At 56.8% G+C, this 20,850-nt stretch overlaps 1 protein-coding gene across 1 annotated transcript; it reads left to right on the top strand.

The window, feature by feature from the left end:
• Window positions 1–1,853: 1,853 nt before the first annotated feature.
• On the top strand, window positions 1,854–19,294 carry ACSBG2 (acyl-CoA synthetase bubblegum family member 2; the record flags this gene model as incomplete). Its single annotated transcript, XM_080822125.1, has 13 exons — window positions 1,854–1,917; window positions 2,376–2,599; window positions 5,981–6,069; window positions 6,547–6,667; window positions 11,285–11,365; window positions 11,476–11,625; window positions 11,739–11,915; window positions 13,688–13,869; window positions 13,974–14,207; window positions 17,532–17,749; window positions 18,004–18,143; window positions 18,562–18,808; window positions 19,203–19,294. 13 exons carry the CDS (start codon window positions 1,854–1,856, stop codon window positions 19,292–19,294), a joined length of 2,019 nt encoding a protein of 672 aa, XP_080678251.1.
• Window positions 19,295–20,850: the final 1,556 nt, after the last annotated feature.

Below are 20,850 nucleotides of genomic sequence, written 5' to 3'. Positions count from 1 at the left end.
ATTTTATGGTTTGTCCATGATAGCTCAAAAAAGCTGGGCAGGGGGATGGGGGGATCGCTCATAGGGCTGGAAAAGCCTGCTCAGGAACAACTCCTAGGTCCCCAGCTGAGAAGGCTCCATCATCTCTCCAGCGGCTGATAGACTCCCGCTGCCCCCGAGCTGCTCAGGGAAACTGCTTATGCCCAAGAAGCCGCTGACTGAGGAGACGGCTGGCCAAAGCAGGAAGCGGAGGCTCCCACTGCGGGCCCCAGAAACCACCCGGCTCTCCCCCTCACGGGACTCTCTTCCAAATCAATCAAGACTTGGAACCTCCGCAACTACCCCAGCAACCACCACTCTACTTTCTGTCTCTCTGAGTCTGACTGCTTTAAGTACCTCCCGCAAATGGGGTCAGACAGAATCTGGCCTTTTGTGTCCAGCTTATATCACGAGCACAATGTCCTCGGGGTTCATCCACGTTGTAGCAGGTGTAGGCATGGCCTTCCTTTTTAAGGCTGAATCATAGCCCGTTGCACGGACGGACACATTTTGTTTATCCTTCATCCATCCGTGGACAGTGGTTTCCTTTTAACTGTTGTGAATCAGGCTGCTGGGAACGTGAGTGTGCGAAATCTCTTCTAGCCCCTGCTTCCCGTCCTCTTGGGTATATTCCCGGAAATGGGATTGCTGGGTCATATGGTAACTCTATGTTTGATTTTTTGTGGAACCAGAGAGGCCTTGAAATGCCTTTTTGGTTTATCGACCTCAACAGCATCCAACGCAATATGTGAAAATCCAGCTGTATGCCCATCTGGGAAACTATGCTAGCTCCACACTGCGCCTAATGGGCAGGTGAATTCAGGACCCCCCAAGCTCAGCGACTCAAGGTCCTTCTCCACCTTTTGGGAGCCTCAGGTTCTGCCGACCTTAACTGGCTCTGTGACACACTCGGCTTCGCTGGCCTCCGAGACCTCACGGCTTCCACAGTGCCTCCTCATCTCACTACTCCCTTTCTGGTCTCCTGTGAAATTTGTCACCCAAAGCTAACGACGCTGGGCAGGGACTATGGAGTCCCTCCAGCTCCCAGCTTTAAAGCCAAGATTTTGCTGCCTGCCGGCTCCTCCCTGGGAGCGGTCACCTTGGGAACCACTAGCTGTGGGGGCAGACCCCTGGCTCCTAAGACAGGCCTCTACCAAGCAGCAACAGGCCACATCTCCATCATGGCTCCAGGCTACAGAATCCACAGTGAGGTCACAAAGGCTGGCCATAGGCAGGAACATTCTGGATGTCTAGTCTAGAGACGGCTGTGCCCCTGTGGCTAGAGCAGGAGGGTCATCAAAGCTCATAAAAAGAACTGCAAGACCGAAGTAGGCTCAGCCTCCCCGATGACAGAGAAGGGTGAAATTGTGTTGTGGGCGGAAGGCAGGGGCTAGGAGCTGACGCATTTCAGCTCCCGTCAGGGGTCAACTGGTCTGTACACTGCGTGGGGGATGGACACAGAAGGACCAGAAAGCAATTCTTTACTAACGCAGCAAGCAAGACCCCGTGCTGGCCCCACTCACGCCGCCCATCTGGCTTCTTTTTCTCCCTTTCCCCCAGTTTCCTTATACTCCAGCCCCACGGCCTCCACCACACTCTCTTTCCCCAGATCTTTCCCCCTCCCCTCCTTGCCAAGTCAACTCCTACCCACTGTTCAGAGCAGCCTCCCCGGACCCCCCCCCCCCGCCCCCTGGGAGTAGCTGGGAGTCCCAGACCTCCAGGGGCCTGGCCACCCACAGCCCTCCACCGGACTGCAAGTGTGTTTCTGTGGATGTCCCAGCAGGCCCGACGCTCCCCAGGCCGTAGGAAGTGAGGCCGAAGATACTCCGCGGACCATGTCCTCACACAAGACACTGAGTCCAACTAAGAGAGATCGGCAATCAGAAGTCAAAGCCAAAGGTAAGGGGGGCTCTTTGGGCCCCACAGATGCCAGTCACAGTGACCCAGCCTCGGGTTCTTTGGGGTCGGGTCAGGGCGCTGGGAGTACGGGAGGGAGGTGGCGAAGGTGGACACAGCGGTCAGAGGCGCTGGTCCTCGGGGAGTCCACAGTGGGGGCAGCGGGCCTGCTGCTGAGCTGCCTGCTTGCTTTGGGCCTGCTGCCGAGCCCCCGCTCTGGGCCGGTGCATCTGTCTGTCCACCCGTCCCTGCGCCCCCTTCTGTGCCTCCCCATCCCCCCCCCCCCCACCATCTTTCTCCCTCGGCGGCGGCCTCTCTCCCTCTGTCCGCCATGCCTTCCCCACTCCCACCCTCCCCCACTTCCTCTGCCCGCCCCTGCCCCTGCCGCCACCAGGGCCACAGCCCTGCCCCTCTCTCGCCCACCTGGGGTCTCACTGCCCCCGAGCCCCGCCTGCCCACAGAGCACCCCTACTGCACGTCAAAGCGCGACGGCGAGGTGCACCTGCGGCAGGAGGACACCTTCACCGGCCAGGCGCCCGTCACCGTGCACGACATGGTCATGAACACCGCCATCAAGTACGCCAACTACATCGCGCTCGGCTCCAAGCACAGGAACGGCTGGCACTTGCTCACCTACATCGAGTACTACGAGGAGTGCCGGCGCGCCGCCAAGGCCTTCCTCAAGGTACCACGTGCCTTCCTGCGCCTGCGCGCGCCCCGCCGCTCTGCACTTGCGCACTGCTGTGCCCGGGCCACCGCGCCTGCGCGCCACTCCCCGACACGCCCCCCCCCCTTTCCTTAAGCGCCCCTCCTGCTGGGCGGGCCGGGACAGGCACCCTTTCGTCTGGCTCCGCCCTTACCTGCCCATTTTTGCTTATGTCTCTTAACCTCGCTCACCACCAGATGTGGTTAGATGCCTGTGGCTTTTTTGTTTAAAAAATGACTTAGGCTACGCTTGTGGACGTAGCATCATGTATAGACTTGTGGAATCACTGTATTGTACCCATAAAGCTAATGGAACACTGGGTGTCGGCTGTGCTTCAAACCAACGTTTTTTTAATGACCCAGCCTCACCGTGCCTCGGTTTCCCTATCTGTAAAATGGGGATTTTTTAAGAAAAGATTTTATTTATTTGACAGACAGAGATCACAAGTAGGCAGAGAGGCAGGCAGAGAGAGAGGGGGAAGCAGGCTCCTCACTGAGCAGAGAGCCGGATGCGGGGCTCGATCCCAGGACCCCAAGATCATGACCTGAGCCAAAGGCAGAAACTTTAACCCACTAAGCCACCCAGGCGCCCTAAAATGAGGATTTTTTATATATGTATGATATTAAAAACATAAAAGTTATATATGGACAAATCCATTTACTTTATTTTTATTAAATTTAGTATAAAACGTGTTCTATTAGCATTTTATGTATGAATATGAAAATAAAATATAAAAACACCCAGCACAAGAGTTTGCTGCAAGAAGTTAGGTTGCTGGGGCGCCTGGGTGGTTCAGTGGGTTAAGTGTCTGATTGCAGTTCAGGTCATGATCTCAGGGTCCTGGGACTGAGCCTGGTATCAGGCTCACTGCTTAACGGGGAACCTGCTTTTCCTTCTTCCTCTGCCCCTGCCCCTGCTTGTGCTCTCTCCCCTCTCAAATAAAGAAGTAAATGCAATCCTTAAAGAAAAAAAAAAAAGAATTCAGGAAGTTTACACCTATCAAACAGCCCCTGACTCACACTGAGCATTACATCAGCATTAGCTATATTTTTACGGTAGTTACCGTTACTGTGTCTCTTTGCCAATGTCTCACCTTTTTTTTTTTTTTCAGATATATTTATTTCCTGGAGGGAGGGGCAGAGAGAGAGGGAGAGAGAATCTCAAGCAGGTTCCCTGCTGAGTGCGGAGCCTGACCCAGGGCTTGACCTCACCAAGCTGAGATCGTGACCTGATCTGAAATCACAAGTCAGACACAGACTAAGCTACCCAGGCACCCCTCCAATGTCTCATCTTTTGAGCGAGGTCATCCCTGATCACCCTGGGTCCCCAGACTCACCAGCCCCCAACACACTCTATCATAGTCCCTTTGAAAATGATCTGCCCAGCTCTCATAGCCATGTGGCAACATAGTTGTATAATTTTATTTGTTTAGTTGGTCAGAGGGCAAGGGGCCAGACCACCTCATTCATTGCAGGCCTCCAGAATCTAGCCCCTTGGGTATGTCTTCAATAAAGGAATGCTTGTTTTTCAGATTAGGAAAGGGGATAAGAGACTTCTAGGGACTTGTCCAGTCAACATAACAAACAAGTATGCAGGAAGTAGACAGTGATCTGGAGAAAACTAAAAAAAATAAAAGGGTAGATGAGCTGGGGTAGGGGTTGCAATCTTGCCCTATGGTGGCCAAAGAGAAACTCTCTGAGAGTGGCATTTCAACAAGACTTAAACAACTGGGAGGGGGGAATCTAGGTGAGTATTTGGGGATAAGTGTTACAGGTAGTGGGAACAAATGTGCAAAGGCCCCGGGGCAGGATGGGACCTGGCATGTTGGTTGAATTGCAAAGAGGCCCATGTTGCTAAAGCAGAGTGAGTGAGGGGGAGAGGGAGGTGATGAGGGCAGGGGGCAATAGGGACAGGTCTTGCTGGGTCTTGGGGGGCTTTTACCAGTAATGAGGTGGGAGCCATGGAGGTCTGTAAGCAGAGAGATGTGCCCAGAGTTGGGTACTCACAGGCACTGTGTGGCTGCTGCAGAGAAAACAGACTGGGTGGAAAAAGAGAGACCAGTTGAGGTTGAGAAGGTGTTTGGGACCTGTATGGTAGCAGGAGAGGGGATGAGACGTGGTCGGATTCTGAAGGCAGAGCCAACATTATGTCTTGATGAGTTGGGTGTCCGGGAGAATGAAAGGCACTGAAGATAATCAAGATTTCTGGCCCGGGCAACTTGAAGGAAGTGCTGTTAACTGAGATTGCAGAAGGCAGGGTCAGCACAGGGGAGTGGGTAACATCAACAATTCTTTATGTTGACTTTATGGTGCCCTGTTTAGACAAGGACACCAGCAGTGGGCGGTTGTGCTCGGAAGCCTAGAGTGGAGGGGAAAGGCCCACCTGGGGGCCAGGTGGTGGCAACCCCTGTTTCTGCCAGGATGGATGAATGGTGCACCACTTTGAATTTTTAAGTCAATCCAGACATCAGCACAAATAATGTGGGTATACAGAGCTTGAGCTAGGCAGATGTTCTCCCAATATTTTATCTAATAAAAATGGAGGGGAAAAAGGATCTTACCTAAGTATCAACCAATAAAGGGGGGGTCACTAAATTATGACTTTAAAAAAAAAGATGTTATTTATTTATTTGAGAGAGAGAGAGCACAAGCAGGGTGAAGGGTAGAGGGAGAAGCAGGTTCCCCGCTGAGCAGGGAGCCTGATGTGGGGCTTGATCCCAGGAACCCGATATCATGATCTGAGCCGAAGGCAGACACTTAACAACTCAGCCAGCCAGATACCCCCAAATTGTGACATCTCTATATTATCCAATATCATTGGGGTGTTATATTTGATACCAGAAAGAAATATTTAAAGGCTGGGAAAATAGTCAGGATGTATGGTTTTACCAACAATGCGTGTTAATAATAATATAGACCTAGCACAGCCCTGATTTTGTCAAATATTTATTCATAAAAATGTTGGAGGGGGGCACGTTTTATTCATATTTTCTAATCCCAGTACTATGGACCCTCGGGGCTGGATCATTTTTTGCGTACGGATCTTCCCTGAGCATTAGAGAATATTTCTCAACACCCCTGGTGCCCACCCACTCGATGTCAGCACCATTCCCTTCCCCAGAAATGTCTCCCCATGGTACCCAATGTCACCTGGGAAGGCGGAGTCATCCCTGTTGAGAACCACTGCCCTAGCTGAATATGTGGTAGCTTGTAATGGGGAGATGGGCTCTTTTATCAGCAAACAGAAGCCCAAATGGTCAACAGAGAAAAGGTTCTCAGCCTGAGGCTCCGGCTCCAGGGCAGGGAGGGAGGGGCAAGTGGCAGATGAGCCCCAATGCCTCACAAGGGCTTCCTTCCGCAGCTGGGCCTGGAGCGCTTCCACGGAGTGGGGATCATGGGGTTAAACTCGGAGGAGTGGGTCATCGCCAGCATTGGTGCTATCATGGCTGGGTAAGAGTTATCTGGTATCTCCCGGGGGTACAGGGAGGCAGGAAGCCACCAGCCCAGAAAAGTCTTATCCCTCCTCTTGAATCCATAGGGGGTCTCACGGAAGAGTCCCCAGTTCAAGGAGCAGACTAGGCTCCTGTTTGGTCTGTGTTCAGTGGGACTCATCAAGGGCTCAGCCCTGAGCACCCGCCAGCTCACCCTTCCTGACATTCTCTACCTGTCGAACTCCTACACATCCTGTGCAGCCCAGCCCCATGACCCCTCCTCCACAAAGCCTTCCCCACTTCCCAGGGTTCTCCAGCATTGAGCCCTCCCCTACTTGTCCAGACCACTGGGGAAACTCTGGAGGGCAGGGCTCATCGGGGCTGTCTGCCGCACTAAGGGCTCTGCCTGAGGGACTGTCTCTCCTTTGGCAAAGCCGGCCTCTTGGAAACCCGGCAGTTCACCGGTGGGTGCTCACCTCTTGGGTTCTGCTTCTAGAGGCTTCTCTGTTGGCATCTTGGTCACCAGCTCCCCCAAAGCCTGCCAGGTCATCGCTGAAAGCTCAGAGATAGACATCTTTGTGGTGGATAATGACAGGCAGTTGCAGAAAATCATCCAGGTCAGTGACTCGGGGAACTGGGGGAGCCAGGCGGGCATGCCTGGCGGAGGGCACAGCTCAGGTAAAGACACAGACTTTGCCTAGTAGACAAAACGGATCTAATGAATGACGCACCCACCATCCCATGGTTACTCACAAGCTGGGAACTGTGGATTCCATGCATGGGCAGGTCCGGGGCCTGTAAGAGGTCCCAGGCATGTGCTGTGCCTGCCAAATGGCCCTCGCTTTGCTGACCATAGCCGGTGCTCAAGCCCGAGGAGGTCAGAGCCCGCTCAATGCTGGCCCCAACACACCCCAAACTGGGACGTCAATGTGTCTACTGCAAGCAGATCCTCTCTTCCCACTTTTTAAAAATAATTGTGGTAAAATGCTCACAATATACAACTTACTGTTGACACCCTTTTTAGTTCAGTAACATTGAGGGCACTCACAGTGTTACGCAACCAAGACCTCTGTCTGGTTCCAGAACATTCCATCACCTGAGAAGCAAGCCCTGTGCCCATTAGTGGGGATGCTTCATTCCCCTGGCCCTAGCCCCTGGCAACCACCAACCCACTTTCTGTCTCTGTGGATTTGCCTGTTCTGGATGTTTCATCTTAATGGAACTGTACAAACAGATCCTGAATTTCTCTGGGCCAGCACTGCTCCAAGTGAGGTGGTTCTGGGTGTGGGCTCTATGGCTCGGAAGCTACTTCACTAAGTCTGGGCCCTGGGGCAAGGTGTTCTGAGAATGAACTGAGTACACCTGAAATAGGCTAGGACGGAGCTTAGCATGGTCAGCGTTCAATGCTAACGCTATCGTTGATAGGATCACCAATGGTATGATCATTCCTATTTGATCTCTGTTCCAAGGAGGGAATGGGGAAAGATCCATGGGCATATGGGACACCCAGAGGAGGTGGACATCAGAGTAATGCCCACTCATGTTTGGCCACCCCAGGCTCTGGGTCTTCTTCTCCCTCCCATGGAGGAACTGTGATGGTCCTACAGCTGAAACTTCTGGGTCAGCCCCTGCCCGTCCTGCAGCCTGAGCTGAACCCGGTGAAATGGGGACCCTAAGAGGAACCATGACAGGCGGACAGAGGCATGTAGGCAAAGACAGGACCACCACAAAACACCCCCTAGGATGACTCCAGTTTTAAAACAGACCCTACCGCGTGTTGATGAGGAGAGAGAGCCACCAGAATGCTCCGTCATTGCTGGCAGAGATGGCGCTGCCATCTTGGAAAATGGCTAGATGGTTTCACAGCAAGTGAAACAAATGCGTAATATATGGTCCAGACCTCCCACCCTGGAGTACGTACCCAAGAGAAATGAGAACACGCGTCTACCCTGCATGTGAGTGTCTGTGGCTGTTCTAGGCATGATTGCCCAAAACTGCCCAAACATCCATTAACCAAGATCCAGCTGTTTTTGTGTCATTTGGATGAATCGTGGTCCATCAGTACCACCAAACCATAGTGATGACTGGGTTCCTGTTACGTGTAATCACGTGGCTGCAGCCGAAAGGTGCTGAATGAGAGAAGGCTACCCGTGGTGCGAGCTTATATATGGGAATCTCCAGCAAAGGCAAAGCTACGGGACAGAAATCCAGAACAGTGGCTGCCAGGTTGAAAGGAGGAATCGGACCACAAAGGAGCCGAGGAAATTTTATGGGGCGATGGAAATATTCTAGATCTTGATGAAGGTAGTGGTCACACGGCTGTAAGTTTGTCAAGACGCATGGAACTGGAGGTGCCTGAGTGGTTCTGTCGTTGAAGCGTCTGACTCTTGATTTCAGCTCAGGCTGTGGTCTCAGGATTACGAGATCGAGTCCCAGGTCAGGTTCCAAGCTCAGCGTGGAGTCTGCTTGAGATTCTCTCTCTCTCTCTCTCCCTCTCTGCCCCTCCCTGCTGTTCTCTCTCTCTAAACGTAAATAAATAAATCTTAAAAAAAAAAAAGACTCATGAAACTGTGGACTTAAAAAGGTGACTTTTACTCAATGTAAATTATTCGTCCATCAATCCAGTGCTCTGTTGAGAACGTAAACCGGTGCGGCCACTATAGAACACAGCATGGGGCGTCCTCGAAATGTTACAGAGTCAGCAGCAATCCCACTGCCGGATGCGTACCCGAAAGAAGTGAAGGAAAGGTGTTGAAGATACATTGGTTCATTCGAGTTCATAGCAGCAGTATCCACAACAGTCAAAATATGGAAATAACCCAGATGTCCGCTGATGGATGAAGGATACTGCGCGGTCCATCCCCACGCAGGAACACGGTCCAGCCTCAGAAAGAAAGGGACCCTGACCCCTGCCACGATGCGGAGGGACCCCGAGGACACTGGGCTCAGCGAGAGGAGCCAGACCCAGAAGGACACATCCCGCAGGACCCCACTCCCAGGAGGGCCCCAGAGGAGTCCTGGCCACACAGACAGAGAGGAGAGGGTGGGAGCCGGGGCTGGGGCAGGGAGTGGGGAGGTCCGTGGTTCACGCAGACAGAGTCTCCGTGTGGGGAGATGGGAAGTTCTGGAGATCTGTTTCCCAGTAATGCAAATACACCTAACACTACAGACCGTCTGCTTAAAATGGTTAAGATGGGAAATTTTGTTATGTATTTTTTTTAACCACAAATGTTTTAATGCTAAATAAATAAATAAACCCAAGACAGGGTCTGGGCAGGTGACCAGGTGTGTGGCCTGGGTCATTCTCCACCTGGAAGGCGCGCCCCTGCTGTGGTGGGGACAATGTCGAAAATGAAACTTGCACTGTCCGGCTCCCCGGTTGCTACCTCTTCACTTGCTTGAGCCTTAATCACAGAGCCGGGCCGGGGACAGCAAACCACTGCTCTCCACGTTCTGTGTCTCTTCCCCAGGAGATAACTGTTTGCAGACATTTCCCGCACTTTTATCTCCAGCTTTCCCAATAATCGCCGTGGGATGCCGGACAGGCATCTCAGACACGGCCTGTCCAAACCCAAGCTCCGGATCTTCCCCCCAAAAACCTGCTCTTCTCTCAGTGTTTCCTCCTCCTTCGAGCTGTTCAGACCTGAAGTCTGGCCCCACTCCTGAAGCCTCCCTCTCAGGAGATCCCGTCGGTCGTCGGTCCGTGTGATCAGCCCCTTGATGCCAAGGATGTCCACGCCCTAATCTCTGGGACGCGTGATCACCGCACCTTGTGTGGCAAAAGCGATTTCGCTGATGGGATTAAGATTAAGGCCCTTCAGCTGGGGGATGATCCTGGATTATCCGGGGGAGGGGTCGCCTATAAACACACGAGCTGGAGACAAGGCAAGATAAGGCAGGAGGGAGAGTGGAGAGATTCAACGACTCAACCTCCCTGGCCCCCCTGGGTTTCTGACTTTGAAAATGGAGGAAGGGACCCTGAGCCAGAGAATCTGGTGGTCTTCGGGAGCGGAGAAGGGCCCTCGGCTGGCAGCCAGCCAGGGGACAGGCAGACCTCGGTCTGCAGCTGCAGGGAGCCAACAACCCAAAGAAGCCAGTTCCCAAATGAGCAATCCTGCCGTGGGGCCCCCGGAAGGGACCCAGGCTTCCCACTCTTGGGTCTGGAGATTCCAAGACTCTAAGCAGAGAGCAGAGTAAGCCGCTCCAAGGCCGACGCCGTAGTGTATCCCAGCAGCCCTAGGACACCCACAGCAGTCCGCCTTCAGAATGGGTCCAGGATCCCTCGACATCGAGAACAAAACACACCAGCAACGAAAACCCGGTTCAAAAGTGGGCAAAGAAAAAAAAAAAAAGTGGGCAAAGAACTTCGACATTTCTCCAGAGAAGAAACACGGACGGCCAGTAAACCCCAGAGAAGATGGCCAACGTCCACGGTCACCCAGGAAACATAGAGGGAAGCCGCCATGAGATGCCCCTTCCCACTCACGAAGACAGCCCTTGTCAGAAATGCAGGTGACAAGTGTTGGTGAGGTGGCGGGGCCCCTGGAGCCCTCGTGCGTGGCTGGGGGCGGGGGAGGGAAAGTGGGGTGGCCCCGTGGGAAGCTGCTCAGAAAGCCGACAGTAGAATCACCATCATATGACCCAGCGATCCCGCACCGGGGTGTCTACGCAACAGAATGGAAAACAAGCGTGCAAACAAAAGTTCATACACAGACTTTCCCAGCAGCCCAAACAGGGGCATAGTGCAGCACCCCACCAGCCGATGAGCGGATAAATGGTGGCCCATCCCTGCCCCAGACTGTTCCTCGGCCCTAAAAGGAGGAAAGCACCGACACGCCCCAGCGTGGGTGGACCTCGAAAGCGTGACATTCAGTGAGAAGAGCCGGACACACGCAGCCGTAGTGTAGGATTCTGTCTATACGAATCATCCGGAATAGGCCGGAGGACGGGGGAACGGAGTCACGGCTAATGGGCACCGGGTTTCCTTTTGGGGAGACGGAATGTTCTGGAACTAGCCAGAGGTGACGTTCACATCACGTGAATCTACTCAATACCGCTCAAGTGTCCACTTTGAAATGGTTAACGTGGCCAATTCCTGGGTGTTTTGCCACAATCCAAAGAAACCGGGGGAGTGCCCTCGCCGCCCGTGGGGAAGTGCTGGGGAATCAGGCTCGGGGCTCAGCTGCGACCAGCGCTCCTGCCCGGCGCCTCCTGAGCCCCTCGCTGTCTGGCAGATCCAGGGTTCCCTGAAGCACCTCAAAGCCATCGTGCAGTACAAGGAGGAGATCCGGACCCGGCTGCAGAACCTGTATTCTGTAGGTCCTCGCTGGGGAGGGCAGGGTCGGGGGCGTGGCCTGGAGGCTGAGGTCTCAGGGTCAAGGTCCCCTCCCGCCCCCCCCCCCGGCCCCCCGCCGGCTCTCTGCAGTGGAGAGGGTTCCTGGACCTGGCGGGCGGCGTCTCGGAAGACACGCTGGACCGGGTCATCGACTCCCAGAAGCCCAACCAGTGTTGCACCCTGGTCTACAGCCTGTCAGCCACAGGCCCCCCGAAGGCCATGATGTTCAGCCACGACAATGTGAGTGTCCCCTCTGGAGGGGGGGAGCCTGGGGCTCTGGGGCTCGTGTGGACGAAGGTGAGCTCCCGGGTGTGGAGAACAAGCCTCCGGGTGATGGCTCCGGGGCCTTGCAGATCACCTGGACCACGTTGGCCACGGCCCAGAGGCTGTCTTACAAGTGCCCCCCGGAGGAGCAGGAGATCCTGGTGAACTACCTCCCGCTCAGCTACATGGGGGCCCAGCTCTTGGACATGTGGATCTCCATCTCGGTCGCCGGAGCCCTCTACTTCGCCCAGCCAGACGCTCTGAGGGTGAGCAGAGCTCCCAGGCCCTCTGCCGCGGTGGGCGCAGGGGAAGCTGGGGAGGCTGGAGGGGTGCGGGGGGGGGGTCACCCTCTGTGCGGAGCTCGGCCCAGGACTGGGATGCCTGCCCTGCCCCCACCCCCAGCCCGCTATGCGACTTGGGTCCTCTGCGTCTCTGGGCCTCAGTTTCCCCGTCTGTGAAGTGACGGGGCTGGAGCAGACATGACCTTGTGACCTGGGGAATGGGAAGCCTCCATCCGACTCCTCCCATAGGGCAAAACTCGCCAGCACAGGAGGCTTGATCCAGCCGTTAAAAAAGCACGTGAGGGGAAGCGCCCCTCGTGCCCATCAACAGACCAGTGGGTAATAATACATGAGTTCCCCCCATCCAACAGAAGACAGTCCAGCCCTAGGAAGGAAGGGACCCTGCCACCTGCCACCACGTGGGGGGACCCCGAGGACACGGGGCTCAGCGAGAGCAGCCAGACCCAGAAGGACCCCTCCTGCAGGACCCCACTCCCAGGAGGGCCCCAGGGGAGTCCTGTCTGCACAGACCAGAGAGGAGAGGGTGGGAGCCAGGGCTGGGGCAGGGGGTGGGGAGTCCATGCTTTGTGGGGACGGAGTCTCCATGTGGAGAGATGGAAAGTTCTGGAGACGGGGGGTGGGGGTGGCTGCAGGACGGTGTGAGCGAGCTTCAAGGCACGGAGCTGTGCACTGAAAATGGTCAAGATGGTGTCGTGTGGGTTTTACTGCAATAAAAAAAAAAAGCCCATGAGGCCACTGACATACATCACGAGACCTCAGTCACAGCGGTGTTGACTCCGAGTGCAGAAAATCACACACTTCCCGTCAAGAGACAGGAAGTAGGGAAAAGCGAAGAATCAGGACATCATTGCCCGGATCCCTGCGACTCCCTCAGCCAAGGGGCCCGCAAACGTGTCCCGCAAAGGGCCAGGTGGTGCGGGATGTAGGCTTCCCGGGCCGAGGGGCATAACTGAGGTGAATCATGTAGGTACTTAGGGAGAGAGCAAATTTCTGCAGATTCCTCATTGAAAAAAGTAGAAAACGTTACGGACACGGAAGCTTCGATTTCATATTTTCGCGTGTCACGAGCTCTTCTTCTTGGAGCTCTTTCAAGGACCCGGTTCAGCTCTGGGGCTGGCCTCTGTTCCGGGGGTCCGGTGGGCGTGGCTCGGCTTAGTCCCAATTTACTCTCCACGTTTCATTGTCAATGTTGCGTTTGTGGGCACTGGGGCATCTCTCTTGGTAACCGAGAAGATATGAAAATGGTGATAAAGCCAGAGTTTGTCCCTCCCCATCCCCCACTTCCTCTCATTCCCTCCCCTCCTGTCCCTTCCTGTCTCTTTGTCTCATCTTGTCTCTCTCTCCCTCCATCACTTAATCTGTGTGTTTGTCTGTCATTTTCCGTGTGTCTCTGTCTCTGTCTCTGCACCTTCCCTTCCCTTCTCCATCCACTGCTTGACCCAACTCAGGGTTCTGGGAGAGGCTGGACGGGACCCCAGAAACAGCAAACATTGTGGCTGAATCTCACATGTGTTGAGCCACGTGGGGAGGGACACGGATCCTGCGTGTCCCACTGATCAGGGCCGGTGGGAGCAGATGGTCCTGGTCACCCCCCTCGGCCCTCCCTGCCTCCCTCACGACATGGCTCCTGGCCATGGCTGCAGGGAAGGGCTTCCCACACCCGGCCCTACAGTGGGGCAGGGGGCCGGGGGGCTGGGGCAGGGCTGGCCGGGAGCCCACGGTGCCGTGTGATGCAGGGCTCCCTGATAGACACGCTCCGGGAGGTGAAGCCCACCTTGTTCCACGGCGTCCCGTGGGTCTGGGACAGATTGCTGGACAACCTGAAGACCGACCAGCTCTCGTCCTCCCCATTCCGGAGGAGGGTCGACCAGTGGGCCATGTGGCTGGGACTCAAGACAAACAGAAAGCGGATGTTCAGGTGAGGCTGGGTCTCAGGGCTGCCCCCGAGGGGGCCGGGGGGGCGGGGGGTGCCGGCGTGGAGTCCCGAGGCCCAGCTCTGCTCCCCTGTGTCCGCTCCTCAAGGCAGACCCATCCCCCGCTGTGCTTCGGCCTGGCCAAGAGGCTGACCTTCAACCAGGCCAGGAAGTTCCTGGGGCTCCATCACTGCCGGCAGTACTTCAGCCTGGGCCTGGGGCTCTCCAGAGCCACCCTGGATTACTTCCTCAGCCTCAACATGCCCATCCTTGCGCTCTACGGCCTGTCCGAGAGCACCGGCATCCACACGGTCTCCAGGCAGCATGACTTCCGGCTGCCGAGGTGGGTCTCAGCGGAGGTGGCTGGGGGGCGGGGTGCGTGGGGGCCGGCCAGGGCCGACCTCGACCAGGGCGCACGGTCCCGCTACTCTGTTCTTCCCCACTGCGGAACGCATATCCGAGGTCAAACGAGCACGCGAACCCCCATGTGGGGTGACCCGAAGCCCCTCGGATTTGTCTTCTAATGTGCCAACCGTTCTTTTTACTAATGGCCAACCACTTTTGACACCCTGGCGCCTTGGGAGGGAACACGTTCATCGCCGTGTAAAGGTTACCCTGAAATTTCGCAGCTTAGTACCACAAACATGATTCCGTGGCCTCTGTGGGTTGGGAATCGGGGGGCTGCTTGGGAGCTTTGTGGTCCTCGCCCCGAGTCCCTCAAGGGGTCGCGGTCAAGCTGTTGGCTGGCGCGGCCTCATCTGAAGGCTCAGCCGGGGCCGGAGGAGCCGCTCCGAGGCTGGCTTCTGCACACGGCCGCTTTGCTCCTTTGCTAGCTGACCTCTCCCCGCCACGGTAGTAAGACACGAGAGACCCCAGAGAGGGCAAGGTGGAAGTGGAAAGTGGAATCCACACTCTCCTTCAGGTCTAGGGTGGCCAGATTCAGCAAACAGAATACAGGACACCCAGGGACATTTGAATTTCAGACAGACAACTTTTTTTTTTTTTTTAACTGTAAGTATATTCCCTGTAATATCTGGGATATACTTATACTTGCACCTGTAATTCAGATACACCCAGGCCCCTTGTATTTGATCTGGCAACCCTATCATGACCGAACCTCAGAAGAGGAACTTTGCTATTTCTGCCCTGTCTGACATCTATGGGGGTCGGGAAGACCAGGCCTCTCCAGGGTGGGAGGGGGCTGCACCAGGATGTGGATGCCGGGCGGGTAAAGCCATCTGGAGGCTGGCTACTACCACCACTGATTTCGTTCAGGGACCCCTGCACATCTCCTGGAGGACTCAGCATGTGCTGAAAAAACAGGACAAAATAGTTGACTTGGACACGTCACGGCCCTTTTGGTGGGCTGCCCTTCTCCCCCGCCCTCCGTCTCCCTAACCTGGGGCTGGTCTCTGAAGGGGTGACCATTTCCGAAGGTAAAACCAGACACTCCTTAAAGTGACAGGGACAGATTTTATTCACAACCACCACTGCAGCCAGAAGGAGGGCCCTGTGTGACCTGACCTCCACTTGAATTTGGGCCGAGGGACTGGATGTCTTCGAGGGGTCTGTGGGGTCGAGGGAGGTGGTGGTGGCTTGAGTTGTCGGGGAAGTGGCCGTCACAGAAAGCAGGAAAGGGGGTCGGCACTCACTAACTGAACCCCTCCAGGTCTGACAACTGGCACTTGCTTCTCTGGAGAGAAATAAACCTACCGTGCGTTTGTGGCAGGAGGTGTAGACGAGAGCAAGCGGCCCTCTGGGGAGGGGTCCTGAGTCTCCCACAGGCGCTGAGGGAGAAAGCCAGAGTTACCTCCCTGCGTTCACATTTCAAAGAGCAGAGAAAGTTCTGGGTGGTAGATTTGCATCTCAAAGGGCAGAGAGGGGACTGGCCTGAAAGCTTTTTTCAAGTAGCTACCCTAAAAGGGGGTTTAGGGGGCCATCTGGGAAACTCCCCTGGGAGCTCCGAGCTTTCTGGAAGGGATGTGAGAGGGATGGGGCCATCCTGGGGAGGTGGCCTGAGCGTTGGGAAATGCTAAGGTTTTCTCAAGTCTCTCTCTCCGGGAGTGGACGAGGTGGTTTGTGCCTAGAGACCAGGGCCCAGGGCTGTGGAGAAGACAGCCCAGAGACGCCCGAGCTGCGCGTCTGGTCAAGGAGGGTCTGCGGCACCCTCCCGAGAGCACCTTGGCTTTGGGGAGGTGAAAGCGACCTTCAGCAGGGACAAGACGAAGGCCAGTCACCAAGCACTTGGCCACCCACAGGGTCTCCTCAACCCCAGACCCAAAGAGAGGCAGCGCAGAGAGGGGGACAGGCACGGAGGCTGAAGGAAAGACAGGTTCCGCGGCCCGAGCTGTCGCCCGACGGGGTGGCGGGGTTTGGAGTTGCCGCGCGTTCTAGGTACCGCTTGGCATGTGGAGTGATCCCTGCCTGCGGGGGGTGTCAGACCACTAGGGTTCCAGCAGGAACCCGGCGTCAAGAATCCCTGCTGTGGGGGGCAGTGGGGCTCGCAGTCCAAGCAGCCAGAGCCAGCCCCCGATGCTTCCAGAATCCTGTCATTCCGCACAAGACCTGAGCAGCTCAAGTGAGCAAAGTGGTGTCCGCAGCCAGGAAACCAGTCAGAGCAGAGGCGCTCTCAGTCAGGCCTCTGGGTTTTCCAGTATTTCACTGGGCGGCTTTGCTCCTTCGGGCGGCGTGGGACCGTGAATGGAGATTGCCTTGCACGAGGGGCTGGGCATCTGGCCTCAGGGGGCGTGTGTCCGCTCTGGCTGCCGCGACAGAGCACCACAGGCCTGGGGGCTTCAAGAACCACAGAGAACTCGTCTCAGTTCCGGAGGCTGCAAGACCGAGATGTCCCTGATTCGGTTGCGGTGTGGACGGCGAGCTCCTCTCTGTGTCTTTGCATGGTGGAGAGATCGTGCGGTGTGGACGGCTGGCCCCTCTCTGTGTCTTTGCATGGTGGAGAGAGGGTGTCTCTCCTTAAAGGACATCGGTCCCCACTCCCAGGACCTCACGGAAACCCAACCAGCTCCAACCACCATCTCATTTGGGGTTAGGAATTCGGGGAAGACGCAATTCAGTCCACGCAGGTGTATTCTGGGCATTGGCCGAGCCAGTGCTGAGGCCCCGCCCCGAGTCTCCAGACAGCCTGGGGAGCGAGTGCGGCAAGGATTGGGGTCCAGGTGCCTGGATAGGAACCTCGAACTTTGAAAGGCAAAGCATCAGCCCCAGCACCCACCCCCAGTTTCCAAGGACATAAGCAGGTGGTGAGATGCCTCATTCTCGCCTGGATGGTCCTGTTTTCTCTCCTGCCCAGATACCTCTCACAGCAACCCGTCCCGCCCAAAAGGTGTCTGGAGTTCACCTGCCTCTTGCCTTGTCCCCTGTGCTCATCCGTGGCCTCCTGCTGGCCAGGAGCTGGGTGTGGGAGGTCCACATACCCAGCGAGCTTGGTTCCAAGTCAAGGTGGGCCAAGCCTTCCCTCCCTGTCCCCCTTCTCCCTGTGCCCCCTGCTTTGGATCCATAGGACGTTAGAAGCCGGACAGGCAGGAAAGGCCTGGGATCTGGAAAGCCGTGTGCGGGGGTGGGGGTGGGGGTAAGGAGTTGCTCCTCTGCCGGTGGGAATCTCTATCTGGTGTGTCCCTAACATCCCTTCCCTGCCCACTGTCCCCAGCTGCGGGAAGTCCCTCCCCAGAACCCACATCAAGACACAGAATGCAGATGATGAGGGCATTGGGGACATCTACATTTGGGGCCGGAACGTCTTCATGGGGTATCTCAATGATGAGGAGAACACCCAGGAGAAGATTGATGCCCATGGCTGGTTGCGCACGGGGGACCTAGGCTTTTTGGACACTGATAAATTCCTGTACGTCGTGGGCAACACCAGAGGTGAGCAAGACAAGGCCGCAAGGTGCTCTGTGCCTCTGAGTGGGCCCCACAGGGCTACTGTGGACGGTGGTGCGGGTAGTGTACTGCACAACAATGAGGGGGGGACTGAAGTCCAGGTTGGAGGAAGGGACACCTTTTGTGTGCCTGGGCTGGATCTGTCCTTTCTGAACACCAGAGGGTGGCCGTGGGCTGCGGGAGAGCTGACTTGATGCGGCTTTTCAGACCACAGCCCCCAGCTCCCTGTCTGCATGCAGATATCATCACCCTCAGTTCAGGCGAGAGGATCAACCCGAACCCCATTGAGGAGCGGGTGAAGCGGTACATCCCCCTTGTGCGCTACGTCGTGCTCGTGGGCCAGGACGCACCCTACCTGTGCGCCCTGCTTACGCTCAAGGTACCTCCCGGCTGCGTTTCTGAGCCCCGCGATGATCCGGGCTGTGGGCTGGGCGGAGGCTGCTGCCCCGGTTTCAGGATGGGCACACTGAGGCTGGGGGAGGAGAGGCAAGGGGTCGGTCCCTTGGCTCCCTTGGGGGGGAAGCTCCTGGCCCATTTCCAGAGAAAGGGCAGCTAGGGCTGAGCTGGGCCCACCCAGCCCCGAGAAGTGGGGACGTGGGGGGCAAGAGTCCCCAAGCCGAGCTTGTTTTCTCTTTGGCGCCAGAGGGGGTGGGGACGCGGCCCTCCCAGGGTGGAGAGGAGAGAGACAGGCCACGGGGGCGAGCCCCCACGTGGGGAGCTGGGCTCGTGGGCTTGGGTGTGGGCGTGGGGGCCGCTAGGGAGCCTCCTGATCCATTGCCCCCTGCCCCCAATGTCAGTGCCAGATCAACACGGACACGGGGGAGCCCCGGAACGCGCTGACCAGCGAGGCGGTGGCTTTCTGCCGGCAGCTCAGGAGCCAGTCCACCCGGCTGTCCGACATCATTTACGACGGAGACCCCGTCGTCCTGGAGTTCATCGGTCAGGGCATCGACGCCGCCAACGCCGAGGTCACCTCCGACAGCGCCAAGATCATGAAGTGGACCATCCTCAGGACGGACTTCTCGGTGGCTGGAGGGGAGCTGGGTGAGCGGGGGCGGGGCCGGGAAGGCGTCCTGCCGCGGGGGCTCACTCCCAAGCCCCTGGCTCGTGCTCCTTAAAACGCCACCGTCTCCCGGGCCACGATCCCTGGCGCCTGTGTTTTTCAGCAGCCCCTCCCGAGGAACATGGCTGGGGGTGGTGGGGGCGGTCCTCAGCGGCGGTCCCCGTGCAGGACAATCTCAGGGCACTTTGGGACGGGCCTACTGTACCTCCCCTCCTTGGACCCCTCAATCGCAGCCTTCTACTGTTCCGACCCCAGGTGGCCCCCTGCATCCCCAGGACCCATCTGGCCCGCAAACATCTCATCCTGCAGGGAGGGAGGCTCCTGCAGGGGAGGGGGAGGGGGGAAGGCCCGGCCTTGCACGTGATTCTGTGACAGGAGCCACCACCAAACTCAAGAGGGCCATGGTGGCCAGGATCTACCAAGCTGAAATTGAAAATCTTTACGAGGAGGACGACTATGACTACTAACCAGCGGCCAGGAAAGGCCCCAGGGCTTCCGGCCTCATCCCCGGGCCCGGATCCCCCTGTGCCCCCGAACCCCTATCGGAGGATCCAGAAGATCTGATGCTCAAGGCGCTGCCTTCTAGAAGGGAAGCTGCTCCGAGTGCCGAGCCGACCGGGACAGGTTTTAACTAAGATGCCCCCTCTGGGGCAGTGCTTTACATTTAAAGGTGAAAGTGAGTAAAACTGGTTTCACGAAAGCGGTGGTTCTTACCCAGGGTGATCCTGCGCCCCCAGGACACACGTGGCGATGTCTGGGGACATTTTTGGTTGTCTCCACTAGGCAGGTGGATGCTAGTGGCACGTGGTGGGGTGGGTGGAGGCCGGGGACGCCACCTGACACCCCACGGGGAGCCCGGCCGCAGTGTCCGTCATGCCCAAGTGGGTGAGGAATTCCTGCTGAAGGCTCCGGAAACGCCGAAACCAGATGGGATAAAGCTCATAGTTTCTTCACTTTGAACACTACACACACACTGACGTAAGAAAGGTGAGGCACGGCCGCCCAGGCTCACGACCCCCTGGAGAGAGGGTGTAGGAACGACCCCCCCCCCCGCCCCCCCCCCCGCGCTGTTCGCAGTCACCCGGAGAGAACGGCCACCAAGGATTCTCTGGGGACCCACCCAGCGCCAGCCAGGACACTTTTTTTTTTTTTAAATTAAAATTGAAACTAAAATGTTAACAGGAAACTTCAGGGTAACAAGATAAAACGTTCTAGAACTCAGGCTGATTAGGCTAGCTGGGAAAGCAACCATGCCGGCCTCTCTGGGAAACTCTAAGAGGGGAATAATTGACGTTGGGGACTAGTTCTACTACGAACAAAGACATGACAAAGCCACGGTAGTGAAAAGCTCAGTGAGGGGGCGTCAGCGACAGACGTGCAGAGGCGAGGAGCGCGGCACACGGGCGAGCGTGCAGGAATGGAGCGGCCTTTCGGGTAACCGGAGGAAGCACGGGTTAGCCCGTGACCGTGACCGGGGATGCCCGGCCTCGTGTAGCTACTGCGGAGAAAGAGCTGGAGCCTTGCCTCCTGGCAGGATGCGCCGCAGACGGAGCACACGGAGAGGTGAGAACGGAAGCAAGGGAGGGAAGCAAAGGGAGGAGAAAGCATCGAATTGGTGGAAGGAGCCTGCAGAGAACCCGTAACGCTTGTGTCACGCTCGACCAGGAGTAAGCACCCAGCGGTGGCCCAGGGAGAAGCGGGACGAGGACGTCAGGCTTCCGCGCGTTGAGAGACGCGGACCGCACACAGGACGGAAGGGCGAGCGGGGAACTCTGTGCCACGCAAGAGCCACATCTCATGCTCCGAGAAGAACACGCGCGGGTGCACAAGCAGGCTGCCGCCTACGAGCCCCCTCGGAAGACGGGCAGGTGAGGCCAGCACTGGTGTCCCCCTACCCCTACCCGCCACCCCTGAGACCCAGTCGTGCAGTGAGTTGTGTGCAGTCACGGAAGAGGAGCAGGGGGGGATCCCATCCCGAGCCCGCCCGCAGGACTAGTGGTGCGGGTTAGGGTGCATCGGCACC

The sequence above is a fragment of the Martes martes genome (assembly GCF_963455335.1).
Source record: "Martes martes genome assembly, chromosome: 1".
NCBI classification, from domain to species: domain Eukaryota; kingdom Metazoa; phylum Chordata; class Mammalia; order Carnivora; family Mustelidae; genus Martes; species Martes martes.
Note: the sequence above shows the minus strand (reverse complement) of the source record. Positions and strands in the feature narration are given on the sequence as shown.